Consider the following 19026-nt stretch of genomic DNA (forward strand, 5'->3'; position numbering starts at 1 on the left):
TCAACTTTTGGGAAATAATGTTGTAATATTGCTTTAAGGGATCAGAGAGCACATCAGACACAACAAATTGCATTTTATTCTGAACATGAGGAATGTCCTTCTGATTTTGATTTTTTTGAAATAAATAATGAGTTGACTGTATATTTTTTGGGAGTTAATTTTTTGCAATCTTATCAATTCAACAGTTTAAGTGGATGTTTAATTCACATTTCCAAATACACTATATCCACATGTTCTACATGACTGTATGTGATGTAATACTTATTTTTGCAGGGTTAAAGATTTGCCGGCCCACTAAACAGTATTTGAAATGACTTAAAGCCCCAATGTATGATTTCCTTCAAATTTGTTATTCTATACTCAAAATGCTGAAATAATTGTAATAATTGTCGTGAAGGGTTCCTGTTCATTTTGAGCAGAATGAAGAAGGTAACAAGTAAAAGAAACCTACTGGTTATTTTGGCTATTTAACTCGTAGTTCTATTATACAATGTACTAGGAGGACATAAAGTCATAATTCAGAATTATGACTTTAATTAAAACATTGCTCTGTTTGACAGCACATCAAATTTGACCAATTCCATTTAGGTGCAAGTTGGGACATGTGTAAACATTACAAATATGCTAACAAATCAGGTTTGAAAAAAAACCAATTTCATATTATAATATCGAACATTATGGCTTAAATGTATGGCACTGAAAATAAAAACAAAACTTATGGTAATTAGAAACTTCAACCATCAATGTTTAGGTGATTAGGAAAATGTGACAAACACAGTGAAGCTATAATTTGCTTACACTTACAGGTATTGTGGAAGCAAATTTACTGAGATGCACTGTCAAAACATATTCACAAGTTTTAAATGGTCTATGATTGTACTGTAAAAGTAGAAATTTTCGCGAGGTTTTTATTTTCGCGAATTTCGCGAGTGGACATAAAATCGCGAAAATAAAAACTTCATGAAAATAAACTTTTGCATTAGGTTTCTATTGTATCAATATCAAAACCGCGAAATTTAATTCTCGTGCAATTGACAAAATCTTCAAAATCGCGAAAATATCTTCTCGCGAAAATATTGACTTTTACAGTACTTACATATTTTTTCACATGATGCACTTCCTATAAATTGGCATTCACAGACTAACAGATTTACTTTCCTAATCCATCCCAAGTGAACAAGCAAAGGTGGCTTGTTGGTACAAGTTCCAAGTTCAAAAACATGTCATAGGAAATGACCACAGGTGTGAAATATATCTTGTCTGCAACATTTGAATGCTTAAAAATCATGTGTCAGTGTCCCATGGTTGTGTACACACTTTGCATATTCATGGCCAATGAGAAGAAAGAACATCAGAACTTTCAAACCTCACTCAATACTTATTGTTACATGATGATTTCAAGTGGGATTATATTATCCTGGATGGCAATGAGCAAAATGTTCATAGATTGTCACCACTTGACTTGTCTTTATAATCAATAGCTATCAGATCATCTCTGCCATATCAATGTTCAAGATTAATAGGCTCTTAATAAAAAACAAAACAAACCAAAATTATACAATAATATATGTATTGCAGAATTTGGATTGAAGGGCTACTTTGCATTCATTATTTTTATTAAATTTCTTATATAACCTTCTAAAGGGGTTTTCAACTAAAATGTTTACACTTTATCTGGAAATAATGATAACATTAAAACATCCACTGAATGAGTACCCCCCCCCCAATAAAAAATAAAAAAAATTTGAAGTAAAAAAATAAAATAAAAATTCTCTCTTATTCACAGTGAAGCTATGCAATTTGATAGATTGAAATTCACAATATGCAATTTGATTAGGGGAAGCTATTCCAGAGGGAGTATGTAATTTATATGGAACAGCCATTTCAGAGGGAGTATGTAAATTAAATGGAACAGCTATTTTGGGGTCATTTCAGAGGGAGTATGTAAATTAAACGGAACAGCCATTTTGGACCCATATGGGTATGTAATTGAACTAGAACAGCCTAATTGATATCAATATCAATTTTAAAAAAAAATCAAAATTTTTTTATATTTAAAAAAATCTCTTATTCAGTGAAGCTATGCACTTTGATAGCTTGAAATACACAATATGCAATTTGATTAGGGGAAGCTATTCCAGAGGGAGTATGTAAATTAAATGGAACAGCCATTTCAGAGGGCGTATGTAAATTGAATAGAACCGCTATTTTGGGGTCATTTCAGAGGGAGTATGTAAATTAAATGGAACAGCCATTTTAGACCCATATGGGTATGTAATTGAACTAAGTAAAAAAATAAAATAAAAATTCTCTCTTATTCACAGTGAAGCTATGCAATTTGATAGATTGAAATTCACAATATGCAATTTGATTAGGGGAAGCTATTCCAGAGGGAGTATGTAATTTATATGGAACAGCCATTTCAGAGGGAGTATGTAAATTAAATGGAACAGCTATTTTGGGGTCATTTCAGAGGGAGTATGTAAATTAAACGGAACAGCCATTTTGGACCCATATGGGTATGTAATTGAACTAGAACAGCCTAATTGATATCAATATCAATTTAAAAAAAAAATCAATATTTTTTTTATTTTAAAAAATCTCTTATTCAGTGAAGCTATGCACTTTGATAGCTTGAAATACACAATATGCAATTTGATTAGGGAAGCTATTCCAGAGGGAGTATGTAAATTAAATGGAACAGCCATTTCAGAGGGCGTATGTAAATTGAATAGAACCGCTATTTTGGGGTCATTTCAGAGGGAGTATGTAAATTAAATTGAACAGCCATTTTAGACCCATATGGGTATGTAATTGAACTAGAACAGCCTAATTGATATCAATATCAATTAAAAAAAATCAAAATATTTTTTCTATTTTAAAAAATCTCTTATTCAGTGAAGCTCTTATTCAGTGTACTTTGATAGCTTGAAATACACAATATGCAATTTGATTAGGGGAAGCTATTCCAGAGGGAGTATGTAAATCAAATGGAACAGCCATTTCAGAGGGAGTATGTAAATTAAATGGAACAGCTATTTTGTGGGCCATTTCAGAGGGAGTATGTAAATTAAATGGAACAGCCATTTTGTGGGCCATTTCAGAGGGAGTATGTAAATTAAATGGAACAGCCATTTTGGACCCATATGGGTATGTAATTTAACTGGAACAGCCTAATTGATAATTGATATGATATCAATATTGATGTCATCCGATTTCTGAGAACAACAATTATTGTTGGGCAAATAATAATAATCATTCTTGCAAACTAAATTGGGACACCCCTAACACCCTAATTGCCATGTGCTTTTAAAATGTTTAATCAAACTTCCAAGCATCTCATCTGCACGTGCAGGCGTTGCAGCATAAGAAACGTATACACATATTAAACATAACCATGATATAAACACAGTCTAGGTAGGCCTACTGTAAAATATTCCGAAGCTGTGCCCTCGGAGCCACAGTTTTTCCCAGGGCAACACTCAAAAATTCTGTGACTTCTGAGGGCACCGACCCTCTGACTTCCATGGGTTCAACCCTCTGAACCCTCGGAAATTCGAGGGCTCAACCCTCGGAATTCACAGTATTTCCGAGGGTTGTCACAGTTTTTCCAAGGGTTGAGCCCTCGAATTTCCGAGGGTTTCGAGGGTTGAACCCATGGAAGTCAGAGGGTCGGTGCCCTCAGAAGTCACTGAATTTTTGAGGGTTGCCCTCAGAAGTCGGAGATTTTCCGAGAGTTGTGCTGTAAGGCATAGCATTTTCGGGGTTTTGTAGGGTCGTGGAAAAACTGGAAAGTATGTGAATTTTTAAAACCCTTTGTTATTTTTTTCTGTTGTGAAATGTTCGCAAAAGTGCTTAAAATAGTTTATAAAAGTGCTTTTAAACTTTCCGACTTAGGCCTAAACGAATGGGCATATTGCGTTTCGACGCCATGACTCATGGATTGAACGATTTATACCCGTTTGTCATTTGCTGTGCGAGTTTTTAAAAAAGTTGAATCTCCGATTTTACTGCATTTTAGACGAAAAGAGTTGCTTCAACCATAGATTTTGCTTCAACACAACTAAATATTTTTATCAAAACAGCGTGCCCGGGCAGCGTGAAGGAGGACTCCTAACTTGAAGTAGGCCTACAGCAGTTTACTATTCAACTACTCAACTATTTTGTGTGTGTAAAAATCAATATCCGCACAAAACCGAACCCTCGAAAAATGTAATAAAAACGGTACTTGTAACATGGTAACACTAACCATAACGTTAATTTTGTCGTTGAACTAATTCTCCTAAAGTTCCTATTAAAAAGCACAAGCATTGAAAAAGTCAAAAGTCTAAACTAAATGCTAAAAATGATGTACGAATAAAATAATATTCCAATTTATAAGCCTCGAGGAAGTTGTTCATATCGTCAGCACTGATATCAAAAATTCCCTGCAAAAATTAAAATAACCAAACTGGTAGATTTCAGGGTTTATTTATTTTCTCATGCCGTGCTCGCCCAGACCTGCATGTAATGCCGTCAAGAAACTCATCTATAGGCCTACATTTGTGCAACATTGCAATATAATTCCATAGTGGTAAATAGTGAACGATGCATTGAAGATGAGGATGCTTGGACGATACAGATATTAAGCACATGTTAAATGGGGGGGGGGTTAGTTTAGTTAGTCCAAGTTTAGTTTAGGGCAATTATTATTTGTCCAAAAAATTGGTGGGTGGGTGGATCTTGACCCAAGACAGAACAAGTTTGTATTGATAGTGGGTCAAGGGCACCCCAGGTCATCAGGGGTCATTTGAGGTCAAATTAGTAAAAACTGTCATATGGGCATGAAACTTGGTGGGTACAGTCAACATTCAACGAGAAAAATTGAAAGGTCATTTCAGGGTCACCAGGGGTCATCTGAGGTCAAATTAGTAAAAACTGTTGGATGGACATGAAACTTGGTGGGTACAGTTAACATTTAGAGCCAAATTTTTGGAAGGTCATTTCGGGGTCACCAGATGTCATCTGAGGTCAAATTAGTAAAAACTGTCAGATGGGCATGGAACTTGGTAGGTGCACTCAACATTTAGAGCCAAATTTTTGGAAGGTCATTTCAGGGTCATCTGAGGTCAAATTAGTAAAAACTGTCATATGGGCATGAAACTTGGTGGGGTACAGTCAACATTCAAAGAAAAAAATTGAAAGGTCATTTCGGGGTCACCAGGGGTCATCTGAGGTCAAATTAGTAAAAACTGTTGGATGGACATGAAACTTGGTGGGTACAGTTAACATTTAGAGCCAAATTTTTAAAAGGTCATTTCGGGGTCACCAGAGGTCATCTGAGGTCAAATTAGTAAAAACTGTCAGATGGGCATGAAACTTGGTAGGTGCACTCAACATTTAGAGCCAAATTTTGAAAGGTCATTTCAGGGTCATCTGAGGTCAAATTAGTAAAACTGTCATATGGGCATGAAACTTGGTGGGTACAGTCAACATTCAAAGAAAAAAAAAAATTGAAAGGTCATTTCAGGGGTCACCAGGGGTCATCTGAGGTCAAATTAGTAAAACTGTTGGATGGACATGAAACTTGGTGGGTACAGTTAATATTTAGAGCCAAATTTTTAGAAGGTCATTTCGGGGTCACCAGAGGTCATCTGAGGTCAAATTAGTAAAAACTGTCAGATGGGCATGAAACTTAGTGGGTACAGTCAACATGTAGAGCCAAATTTTTGGAAGGTCATTTCGGGGTCACCAGAGGTCATCTGAGGTTACATTAGTAAAAACTGTCGGATGGACATGGAACTTGGTGGGTACATTCAACATGTAGAGCCAAATTTTTGGAAGGTCATTTCGGGGTCACCAGAGGTCATCTGAGGTCAAATTAGTAAAAACTGTTGGATGGGCATGAAACTTGGTGGGTACAGTCAACACGTAGAGCCAAATTTTGGGAAGATCATTTTGGGGTCACCAGAGGTCATCTGAGGTCAAATTAGTAAAAATTGTCGGATAAACATGAAACTTGGTGAAAACTGTTGGATGGGCATGAAACTTGGTGGGTACAGTCAACATGTAAAGCCAAATTTTTGGAAGGTCATTCCGGGGTCACCAGAGGTCATCTGAGGTCAAATTAGTAAAAACTGTTGGATGGGCATGAAACTTGGTGGGTACAGTCAACATTTAGAGCCAAATATTTGGAAGGTCATTTTGGGGTCACCGGGGGTGATTTGAGATCAAATTAGTAAAAACTGTCGGATGGGGACATGAAACTTGGTGGGTACAGTCAACATTTAAGACTAAATTTTTGGAAGGTCATTTCGGGTCACCAGGGGTCATTTGAGGTCAAATTAGTAAAACCTGTCGGATGGGCATGAAACTTGATGGATACAGTCAACATTCGGAGCCAAATTTTTGGAAAGTAATTCGGGGTCACCAGGGCCAGGGTCATCTGAGGTCAAATTAGTAAAAAATGTCGGATGGGCATGAAAGTTGGTGTGTACAGTCAATATTTTTGCTTAATTAATCAAATAAGTAAAACTGTCAGATCATTTAAGTTTGTTCCTTGACAAAAGTTAAGTTATAAAGAATCCTCAACCCACCGAAAGCCTCATGCCATTTTATAATATAATGGAAATCTTAAAAAATCATACATAGCATATAAATATTTAAAATGAAACATGTTGAGGGTTTATTTTATGGATACCATGCATTGTTATGATTTATTATTTACTTATTAACTTTTCATTATTAAATTTAACACATGAAAAGAAATTCAAGGTACTGGAGAATAAACCTGCTTGAGTATTTTGTTGATGTTTGGCAGCATCTTTAATGTAGGTGACGAACTTAGATTATTTAACAAGTTTTGAATGACAAATTAATAATTTTTAAATGATTATTTTTTAAACTTGACATTTAATTTGCCATGCACTAAAAATGACAAATTAACTAGGCCTACATCATTCATCAAATTTGTCATCACATATCAAATATCAAATATCAAAAAAAAAAGTCTTAAAAATATTTGTTATGATGAAAATTAATTTGAAATGCTCCAAATTAGACCACTTTTTTGATGAATTAATTTTCTAGTATAAAATAGTCCCCTTGAAAACTATTTAACATGCACTACCTAACATACTCAATCCGAACCCCCCCCCCCCCCTCAAATTCCTGTACACACATTGCACCCCTCACATCCACACACACTGTCAACTCAAAACCTGAAGTGCATCAGAACATTTTAGTACAACCCAAACTGATGGACATACACAAGCATGATTTACCTTTAACCATTTCCCAACATCACCTGCTATAAATATTCAGCCTAAAAACCAAAAAAAAAAAAAACAAACTACAAAAGCACTGCTCTCTGCAGATAAAGAGGAATATGATGTGAAGTGCAGCAGCACTTCATTGGTTATTTGATAAAGGAAGTGGGTGGAGCAATTAGGATTAAGATGGTTGGAAAATCAATAGTACACAAACTTGGGTTCATTTCAGCCCTCTGGTTTTTCAACCCCTGCACATGCAGGTAATAATGTACAGACCCTTGAAAATCATGAGGGTAACAGGGGTTGTTTGAGAATATCAGAGGGTCTATAATGCTTGATTCATGCCCATGGACCCCTTTTAAAAACAAGGGTAGAATCCTGCTATCATGGGTCAATTCATGGCATTGTTCAGGGGTTGGTCAACCCATGGAAAACCCATGAAAAGAGGCCTAGTTTCTTTTGTTTTCATGGACCAAGGGCATGGAAAAAATGACACAAACACTGGTTCATTTTTGTAAGGGTGTGGACCCACCTGCAAATGAGCACCGTCCTTGGTTTGCAAAGGTCTGCAGTAGGTTGCAATTGCATGCTAAATGTATTTTGGCGATATTATCACAGAAGTATAAGTGCATTTGTGTCATAGACCAGATGGGGAAGTCCTCTTTCTCTTTTGGTCTATCCACTAATTGTGCTCGCCTTTTCAGTACAGGATCGTAGATTAGAGGCTTTAGCAGGACCAAGTGACTCAAATAATCGCAGGATACGTCAATGAATTTATGCCTGATTGCTGACCGGTTTGTGACAACATGACCTCTATTAGCATTAGAAATATCGACTGCAGTTGATGGGCAATTGTATCACACACACCCCTACACACACAAAATCTGCCAATTTGGTACTTGGTATGTCAATTTAACATCGTATCAGACGATCTCAATTTGATAGCAATACATAAGGTCTGTGATTGCTGGTGCAGACAGGTAGGGGTGTGTGTGGGAGGTATATGCGCATGATCAAGCTAAAGGAAAGTGCAGTGAAGGAGCATTTATTACATTAGCACTTAGTAGCTACCAGTTGTGCAAAAAGAATCGGATTATATTTATTACATTTTCATATGCACTTAGTAGCTACCAGTTGTGTGGGAAAAAAATCAGATTGTATTAACTTTTATTTGACTTAGTTGTAAAAATTCTATTATTTTTCAGTCAGCGTATCATGACGGTAGAGAGACAACTCGGAAGCAACTCAAATCAGGGTGCCCTGCATTGAAATCAGTGGATCCCAGAGTGGTAGACCAGCTACTAGAGGTGTGGAATCGTGTCTGTCGTCGGATATTCAGTCACTACAGGTTGGCTGCAAGGGGGTACTTCACATTCCTGAAACTCACTGGTGGGGTAAGAATAAATATAAATTGTTTGATACTTGAATGTATAATGTAAATGGTATGGATTTTAAAAATAATAATGATAATAAATAAGCCCTTGAAGTAGTGCATAATGCCCAAGGGGTTCAAGGTGTTAGACTCTGGTGCATTGTGTGTGGCGATGCGAGATCATTCAGTTGGGAGTCAGCCTATGAGTGAGTATTAAATAGCAAACAACCATTTTATACACTTATAATATACACATTTTAAAATATTGAATAACAACAAGCTACACAGATTCACCTTGAGTTATATGAGAAATAATCTCTTGCTTAAAATACATTGAACCCCAAACTTTAGGACTTTCTGCTATTTAAAAAGTTCAATACCCTCAATACTAAAGAACTGATTTAGATAGAAAGTCATCCAAATATCTTTGAAAATCAAGAACATCATCATAATAGGGAGCAGCGTGGCACACTGGTTAAGGTCTTTGCCTTTTGGTGCAAGAGGTCCTGGGTTTAAAATCTCTACAGGACCAAAAAAATAGTTTACCATGTTACAGTCGATTGCGATCATGGTAATGCCCAATTTTCGGCTACTGGCCTTTAGAAATACCCAGACATTTGGTGACTTGATCTGGTTGAAGTTTCATTAGCCTTTAATTCCTAGATATATTTGACATTAAATAAAATAATAACAATAAAATGATGACAATAAAATCAATGCTTTTGTGATTGTGCTTTGTTTTATTTGCATGTTACACTTATGTCTTGCATTTTCAGAAGTTTTCTGACAAAGCACCAGGTGGCAACAACAATCCTGCTGCACTGAGACCACAATCCAGTGTAGACGAGTCAATGCAGGAGACAGTAGAGAGTCAGGCAACACAAGAAGATGGCAACATCACGGCAACACTCAGGTTGCTACGTCTACTCGTCAAGTATGCTGGAGAACTCAGAGATGTGTTGGAGGATGGACTGGCGAATACACCCACATCTCCATGGAAAAGTATGTGATTGATTTGTCCATCCGTTTCATTATACTCACTATAAATGGTGGTAAAATAAAATGTCCATAGTATGGCAATAAGAAAAAACAGATACATACTACCTGCATATTACTCCTATTATAGTCCCCTTAAGAGGGGTGGGGGTGTGTGTGTATACATATAGGTCAGATCATGATCATGATGAACTTAACAATGTTCAAATGCAGTTGGACAATAATTCTATAGATATGACTGTAAACTAGATAATTAATACATTTTCTTCATTTGTTGTTTACTCATAATCAGGTATAATCCCTCAGTTATTCTCTCGTCTCAACCACCCCGAAGCATACGTACGACAAAGCATCTCAGATTTGATGTGTAGAGTGGCAGTAGACTCGCCTCATCTGATTGTCTACCAGGCTGTAGTAGGCAGCCCTACAAGTAGTGATCACAAGAAGAATAAAGATGGTAAGAATAGTGACCTATTGGCTTTGAAATTGTATTGCTGATAATGTCCATGAGCATGTGTAAAGATTTTTATTGGCCAAATATGCATTTGAATTAATTTTTTCTGTGCAGCTGTCCACAGTATTAGTACCAAATTACTTTCCTACATTGCCAAGGATATTTACTTACTTAACATAATTAGGCAGTTCTGCTGCTCCCATCTATGCTATTCTCTTAGCGACTCTTTTCTTCAGCTCCACATCATGCCTGTCCTGTATCCTTTGTTCAAATTAATTAAAGATTCACACAATTCCTTGAAAATGTTTTTGTGCATTTGTTTGTGTGTTGTTTTATGGAGCAATTGGCTAAACACAAGGGGGATTATACCAGAGAAATTACTGCTACAATCAAGTTGCTTGTTTTCTTATATGTCTGTGTATATCAGGCAATTATAGGTGACTGACATGGTATACTTAGTTGTTCTACCATAGCAAGGTGTTTAAAGGTGCACGCAGGATTGATTTTTTGGGGGGTGCATAGCATGGGTTGACATCAGCAGAGAAATTGGGTTATTCCAGTTGAAATCTATACACCCCCTATGGAAGACATGACCTTAATCTCCTACACAGCAAGTGTGAATTTCAAATGGAGGTTACCTGAATGGGTGACTCCATATGAAATCTACACCCACTGTGTGCAAGGTTAGGGTTATAGGTCTTCTACATGGGATGTATGGATTTAAACTGGAATAGCCCATTGCCACGACAGTCCAGTTGCTTGTCTGTGTACCTGGCAATAATCTTTGATTATTAAACATGGTATACTTACCTATTAGGTACTGCAGCAAGTTGTTTAATATTAAACACGATTCCAAAATGATATGAAAGAAAAAAGTCTTGACGTAAAATATATGGTTATGTTTTGTTTAGTTGTACAGCAAAGCATGCTCACCAAGCTTTTAACCAGTCCAAGTAAAGAAGATGTAGCAAGGGCCAGAGCAGAAAGTGATCAATCACAAAATCAAGCAGAGAATCCACAGGACTTGGAAAAGTCTATAGAGGAAGAAGAGAGGAATAGATCCATGAGTATGCTGGAAGATTGCTTGCAGGTAAGAGAACATGATAGACTTGGGAAAGACTTTTCAAATACAAGACAAAATTTGCCTGACTTGATCCATATGTGCAAAAACCATTAAATTTGTAACACTTGATTCAGAGTTTTTTCCTCAGAACAACACAATACGCTCTGTGTATTGATAGTGTTGGCAGTCCATTCTCTCACAACGCTGGCCCATGACATGAGATCACTGTAATTTCAAGGACAAATCTGACTCGTTCAAAGAAACTCACTCCCTTAAAGTTGGTTTTTACAGAATATCAATTTTGAAGTACTTATTTTCTCAAAAAAGCAGTCATCTTTGTCCTCATATAATTAGTTTTCCAATGATATGATGTTGTCCGAGCAATATATATGCCCTTTTATTAAATTTTAATTAATTTGTGAATGATAAATTCAAGCGAGACTTCAACAGCATTGCTGCTCTTATTTTTAGTTAGAACATTTCCAAACTTCTGTGATGATGGTTGTGTTTGTTGGGTTGTAATGTTTGATATGTTTTAACATGTCAGACTGTTTTTGAAACATCTTTCTCTAATATGGCATGTACTTCATTTTATGTATGTGTCCCGATGTGTTGGAAGAGTCACACCTTCCAGGCTAGCCCCTGTGTCTAAACTTATGGTTTTCTTTTGGTTGTAATATATACTTTTATTTTACTTTGGAATGTTTTTAGCCAAATATTTTAACTGATTGGTACTTGTTTTTTTTTCAGGCAATAGTAACCACCCTGTCTAAGCATAACCCTACACTTGTATGTCAAGTTGAAGTTCTTGTTCAAGAACTGAGACGTATCACAGTACTGTGGGAAGAACTCTGGTTAGGAACACTCACACAGCTCCATGTAGATGTTACAAGGTAAGATATACAACTTGATATACAGTAAGCCAAATAATTAAGGTACCAGTTATGTTCACCCCTTGTATATCCTAAACAAAGACAGATATGTCATAATTGGAACCAGCAGCCAATAGCTACATCTTTTAGCTCGAATTTAAGACCTCATTTGTTGAAATTGTTCAAGAAACAAACACACGACGATCCAAAAACTCAAAGAAGATGCCAATTTAAAAGTTACAGTTTGCTCCATATGATGCCCTATTGATTTGTACACAACGCGTTCGCGAACAAGCGAACTAGCGCCGTGCTTCCATTGATTAGCACGTTAAAACTAGCGTCGTGCTTTCATTGATTAGAATACAAAAGTGCAACTTTGGATTTTGTTTTTTCATTAGGTTTTAGATCACTGTTTCTTTAATTCTCAACCAATTTCAACAAATAAGGTCTTAAATCAGAGCTATAGAGTACAGGTATTGGCTGCTTGTTTTAATCTTACATATTTAGGATATACAGGGGTGAACACAACTGGTACCTTAATTTTTTGGCTTACTGTATATTAATGTATGTGTGGGGGTGTGCATTTAAGGACACACACAGGACTTTTCATATTTAAACCGTGTCCCTACCCGCAAGTGAGCACCGTCCTCAGTTTGAGGTCTGCAGTAGGTCACATTTGCATGCCAAATGCTTTTTAGAGATATGACCTCTATTTGGCATTAGAAATAACGACTGCAGTTACTGGGCATATTTCGTATGGTGTATCATATACAGCTATATACAAATAATTTGCCATTTTGTCCTCGGTTTGTTGATTAAAAACCGATTTAGGCATTCTTGTTTGGATAGGAATATACAAGGTCCGCGATTGCCGGCACACACAAGTAGGGGTTGGGGTGCGTATGCTGGCAAACGCGGACGTTAATATGAAACTTTCCAACATTCCAATCATGGAACCTGTTTAGCTGAGATGTGCAATTGACTTCAAACAGCTTAAAATGCATTCGAGGGTGCATCCTCTGTTGTTGATATAAAAATCAATCAAAAGAGTCAAAAGGTTGTAATATTTCAAACAAAGAAAGTTTTCATTCTTGATGTTTATTTTACAGGCGTTTGCATCAATTAGAGGAAGAGGTGAAGAGAGTCAAGAATAATGATAGTCTGTCTGCCGAGGAGAAAGAACTTATAATAGCAGAAAAGCATAACGCTATCATGAAACCGGTATGTCTAAACAATCAAATCGATCAATCAATCAAGAAATAAATTAGTCACATTTAAGCATGTTTCAGAGCATTGATTGTGATTATTAACATTGTATGGCAAATAATGTGAACAATTATAGCGAAGCAATGAGTACAATTGTTACAAAACTACATGAAATGTTTTAATGACCTGACTATTGCCTTCATCAGATTGTATATGCATTAGAGCAAGTTCACTCCATTACCAGTGAGAATGCAGAGACACCCAATGAGAAGAGCTTCCAGGACACATTCCAGGCTACCATAGAGAAAGCATTGACTGCATTGAAAACACCCAAGGATCCAAGCCATCCACTCACTAGCTGGACACTGTTTAAACAGGTTAGTACCTATGCTCTTGTAGGGTTGCATGTAGTTGACTAAAGTCATAGTCATAGTTGACTATAGTCATAGACTAGTCATTAGTGGTAATTGTGTCTTTTGGCTATGAGCTGGTGATAGTCAACTTACTCTTTGTGCCTCAAAAAGCATTAAATAAGGAGTACATGTACATAATATGTGATTAGATTTACACTAAAAATTATTTACATCTATGTAATTGTTATTGTAACTCAACTATATTATGTTAATAATATTGAGGGCCTAAAACCAGACCCACAAATTTTTGGCTAACGTGAGTTTAAAAATGGGTGACTCTATTTGAAATCTACACCCTGTGTATGAGATTAAGGGCATGTCTCCCATAGGAAGTGTATAGATTTCAACATATGAATGCTCAATTGCTTATATGATAGGTATTTTGAATAAGCATAAATAAGAGATTATTCAAGTTATTGATATTTGATTTACTTGGCCATGAGACATTTTCAAGAGAATAAAATCATTACATGTTTAATTTGCCGGCAGATCTGCTATGAGCTGTTGTAGCGTGTGGTGGGAAACTTATTGACATGTAATCGTGAGTGCGCACTGGTTCGAATCTGATTTTTTCTCTCCTTTAATATAGTGTCAGTTTGCCTGAGCTCCTTCTTTATTTTTGTTGTTGAACAGACTCTGATTTAAAATTCACTTTATGTCTTCTCATTTTCTGTCAGCTACAAGGAATATTACAGCAGCGAGCCACCAAGCGAGCAACATTCATGTTGCAGATGAGTGACATCAGCCCTAAGCTAGGTTCCATGAAGGACACCATCATACCACTCCCAGGCCTTGTGTGTCCCCCAAGTCAGGTAAGCACCAGGGATGAATAGCAACATTCATGTTGCAGATGAGTGACATCAGCCCTAAGCTAGGTTCTATGAAGGACACCATCATACCACTCCCAGGCCTTGTGTGTCCCCAAGTCAGGTAAGCACCAGGGATGAATAGCAACATTCATGTTGCAGATGAGTGACATCAGCCCTAAGCTAGGTTCCATGAAGGACACCATCATACCACTCCCAGGCCTTGTGTGTCCCCCAAGTCAGGTAAGCACCAGGGATGAATAGCAACATTCATGTTGCAGATGAGTGACATCAGCCCTAAGCTAGGTTCCATGAAGGACACCATCATACCACTCCCAGGCCTTGTGTGTCCCCCAAGACAGGGAAGCACCAGGGATGAATAGCAACATTCATGTTGCAGATGAGTGACATCAGCCCTAAGCTAGGTTCTATGAAGGACACCATCATACCACTCCCAGGCCTTGTGTGTCCCCCAAGTCAGGTAAGCACCAGGGATGAATAGCAACATTCATGTTGCAGATGAGTGACATCAGCCCTAAGCTAGGTTCTATGAAGGACACCATCATACCACTCCCAGGCCTTGTGTGTCCCCCAAGTCAGGTAAGCACCAGGGATGAATAGCAACATTCATGTTGCAGATGAGTGACATCAGCCCTAAGCTAGGTTCTATGAAGGACACCATCATACCACTCCCAGGCCTTGTGTGTCCCCCAAGTCAGGTAAGCACCAGGGATGAATAGCAACATTCATGTTGCAGATGAGTGACATCAGCCCTAAGCTAGGTTCTGTGAAGGACACCATCATACCACTCCCAGGCCTTGTGTGTCCCCCAAGTCAGGTAAGCACCAGGGATGAATAGCAACATTCATGTTGCAGATGAGTGACATCAGCCCTAAGCTAGGTTCTATGAAGGACACCATCATACCACTCCCAGGCCTTGTGTGTCCCCCAAGTCAGGTAAGCACCAGGGATGAATAGCAACATTCATGTTGCAGATGAGTGACATCAGCCCTAAGCTAGCTTCTATGAAGGACACCATCATACCACTCCCAGGCCTTGTGTGTCCCCCAAGTCAGGTAAGCACCAGGGATGAATAGCAACATTCATGTTGCAGATGAGTGACATCAGCCCTAAGCTAGCTTCTATGAAGGACACCATCATACCACTCCCAGGCCTTGTGTGTCCCCCAAGTCAGGTAAGCACCAGGGATGAATAGCAACATTCATGTTGCAGATGAGTGACATCAGCCCTAAGCTAGGTTCTATGAAGGACACCATCATACCACTCCCAGGCCTTGTGTGTCCCCCAAGTCCGGTAAGCTCCAGGGATGAATTTTCACTTAAAAATGAATTCTGTATTGCTATCTTGTTGTTTTTATTGACTAAAGCTGAATTTACAGGCTAAATGTTGAGCAAAAAGTGGATTTTTAGCAAATAGTTAAATGGAGATAGTAATCATCAACTCAAGAAGAAACAATTCAAACTGGGTCAAACTGTAAAAAAATTCAGCTAAGGAAAAGTGAAGGTGGTTTCATTGTATTACTGTGAAGATGCTGGTCAAATAAAAAATCTTATCCCCACTTTTTATCCAAAATTAAAAAACCAAAAAAACTGACAGATGTTTTATTGGGGTTTTGTAAGCCGAAAATCTAAATGTGGGGTGTCCTATTTATTGTCCACACAGAATTCTGCTTAGACTGATTGGCAAGCATTACCGGTACTTATTTGTCATTTTGTGATTTCTTATGAATAATGCATTACCAATGCATGCAGCCCATATGGTCCAGCTGGGAATCAGGCAAGCCTACAATCATAGCCTGGAGTCAAATAAATAAGCATAAGACATGTATATGTTTTATTAATGAGGTAGCATCATAGCCGTAAGGGTGAATAGCTCATTGTATTATCCAAAGTCAGTAGACCCTTTTTTCTTTGGGCAATTACTGTTTTTGGATGGGAATGGTTCTTGTTCTGAACTTGTGAGATGAGATGATATTGAAGTATGAATTTCAAAATCAATTTCAAGGATTGAGAGTAAGGGTTGCAGCTATTCAGCCAATATGATAACTTTGTCTGAAGAAATCGGACTATCCTTTCAACTTTCACTGAACAGTATTTGTAATATTTCTTGGCCATAAATGTTTTATTTCCTGTTTACCATAGGTGATGAGCATCGATTCCTTTGCAGAGTCTGTCAATATTCTTCCTACCAAGACTAAACCTAAGAAGCTGGTGTTTATAGGAAGAGACAGTAAGAGATACACATACCTCTTCAAAGGTCTGGAAGATCTGCATTTGGATGAGAGAATCATGCAGTTTCTAGCCATTGTCAATACCATGTTTGCAAAGAACAAAAGGTGGGTGGAGGTTTTTTTTTAAAGAAAGTTTTGAAATCTGCTATAAAGTATGTCCTATATAACTTTGGAATTGTTATAAGACAGTTTGGACTTCAACAACTTGAATTGTTTTTTAGATAAGACTGTTAAAATAGCATAGAGTCATGTATAGAGATTTCAGTTTTCATGAAGTTTACTGATATAGATTATTTTCCAAAGCTTTCCTGTAAATGATTTAGGAAAATGGAAAATGTTTGAAAGGTGCTTCAGGATGTTTTTCTGGGTATATGAACACAAGCTATTTTTGAAGATAACCGCATTTTGAAATCTGGTAACTAAAGTGAATCTCTTAATTCCATGGTCCAGGTCCGCGCTGATGATCATCAAATGTGTAGAAGTGGTCCCCGCCCTCGTTACTCAGCGATGACCAATGGGTCAATCATCTTGTTGTCATAATCATTGATCATCCAATCAGCATGATTGTTTATTGCTTTTTTGTTCGTGGAAGAATTAAAATTTATGTTACTTGCACCCTGATTATTAAAAGATATGAATAATAGTTTGTGTGGCAATTGATTATACCTAAAAGTCTTTGTATTTGTTTCTTTGCTTCCATTAATATAACAAGTAGACTAACATCTTTACCTCTAATTCTTTTGTTTCTGATTTAGGCAAGACGCATCCCTCTACCATGCCTGTCACTACTCTGTCACACCACTCGGTCCACGCTCTGGTCTCATACAGTGGGTAGATGGAGCCACTCCCTTGTTTGGTCTGTATAAGAGATGGCAGCAGAGAGAAGCAAATGCAGCTGCTGTTGCCAAGGTATTTACATAGCACAATGGGCTATTCCAGATGAAATCCATACACCCTATGGAAGACATGACCTTAATGTGCCACACAGGGAGCGTAGATTTGAAATCTACACTACCTGTGTGGAAGATTAAAGTCATGTCTTCCATAGGGTGTATGGATTTCATCTGGAATAGCTTAATGGTGCTTTCTTTTAAAGTGGAAGTTACTTGTTTTTTTGTTTTTTTGCACATAACTGTTCCTATAATTCTCAGACTCAAATGTGCAACCAACTGAAAACAATAAGTGTTTCCCATAAGTGTTTGATTTTGTAACTATGCGCAACTCGACAGATGTACATGAATCAACCGGCCATGTGACGCCAATTATATCGAACACAAAGCCTAAGGTTACAGGTCAATGTTTGTATCTATTGGGCTAAATAAACTCCAACATTAAGAAATAAACTGAATTAAAGCCATCTATCATTTCAAAATGTTGAAATTTATCTTGTTGTCATTGACAGGGTGCTAATAGCAATGTACAACCTCCAGTGGCAAGACCCAGTGAAGTCTTCTACGGCAAGATGACTCCAGCTTTGAAAGACGAGTAAGTGTACCTAAAAACATAGAGGGGACTTGCATTATAATGACTGAAAGAAACAAAAGACTTCTTAAGGGAATGATACCAAAAGTGTGTCCAAATTACATCAAAGTTTGGAAACGCATGACAAGAAACATAATCGCCCCCTTCCCTAAAAAACATACAAACTAGTTTTGATCATAGGGCCTCATTAATCTTCAGGTGGGTTTTCAAAAGATTTTCTGCACAAAATTGTTTCATATCTTGTTATAGAAAAAGGGTTGTGTAATTACAGAATATAGTCAAATACCAAAACTCTAACCTAACCTGATTTGGGAGGGGGCAAGATACTGCAGTGATGCCAAAAAACATTTTACTATCTAATGCAATTACAATTTTTCAGATATGATATGTGTAATCATTTGTTTTAGTTGTAACCGGGTGCATATTATAATTTTTCTGACAATCATTCATGGCAATGTTTTCTTAAAATTGCAATTTTAAATACTACACAAATGGAATTGACAAACAGGAGGTCAATTAAATTTGTCAATACCTGTATTATTTCAGGGGCTATCTGATAAGGAATCTCGCAAGGATTGGCCGATGACAGTCATGAAGGATGTACTGAAAGACCTCATGTCTGAAACACCCAAAGACCTATTGGCAAAGTAAGTGGTACACATACTTGTAATTATACTCGTAATTAGGATTAGTTTAGTTTTCTTCTATTGCAAAGAAGTGAAATAGTTTTACTTGTTCAAGCTTGAAAGTAGCAGTATTATTATATTCAAAAATATGATTTGCAACTTTGCTTGTAATATGGGGTTAAACAGTACTAACTAGGAAGTTATTGTTTGATTTATTTCTCTGCACACAAAAGTA

At 37.2% G+C, this 19026-nt stretch overlaps 1 protein-coding gene across 1 annotated transcript in view; it reads left to right on the top strand.

The window, feature by feature from the left end:
- Positions 1-19026, top strand: part of LOC140164826 (serine/threonine-protein kinase SMG1-like) — a 114543-nt gene that overhangs the window by 62432 nt on the left and 33085 nt on the right. The window contains 12 exon segments of the mRNA XM_072188202.1: positions 8456-8644; positions 9399-9624; positions 9911-10075; positions 10984-11162; positions 11886-12028; positions 13117-13228; positions 13420-13590; positions 14304-14438; positions 16595-16788; positions 17439-17592; positions 18086-18172; positions 18712-18812. Of these exon segments, the coding sequence (XP_072044303.1) occupies positions 8456-8644; positions 9399-9624; positions 9911-10075; positions 10984-11162; positions 11886-12028; positions 13117-13228; positions 13420-13590; positions 14304-14438; positions 16595-16788; positions 17439-17592; positions 18086-18172; positions 18712-18812 (1856 nt within the window).

Source organism: Amphiura filiformis, chromosome 11 (assembly GCF_039555335.1).
Source record: "Amphiura filiformis chromosome 11, Afil_fr2py, whole genome shotgun sequence".
Lineage (NCBI taxonomy): Eukaryota > Metazoa > Echinodermata > Ophiuroidea > Amphilepidida > Amphiuridae > Amphiura > Amphiura filiformis.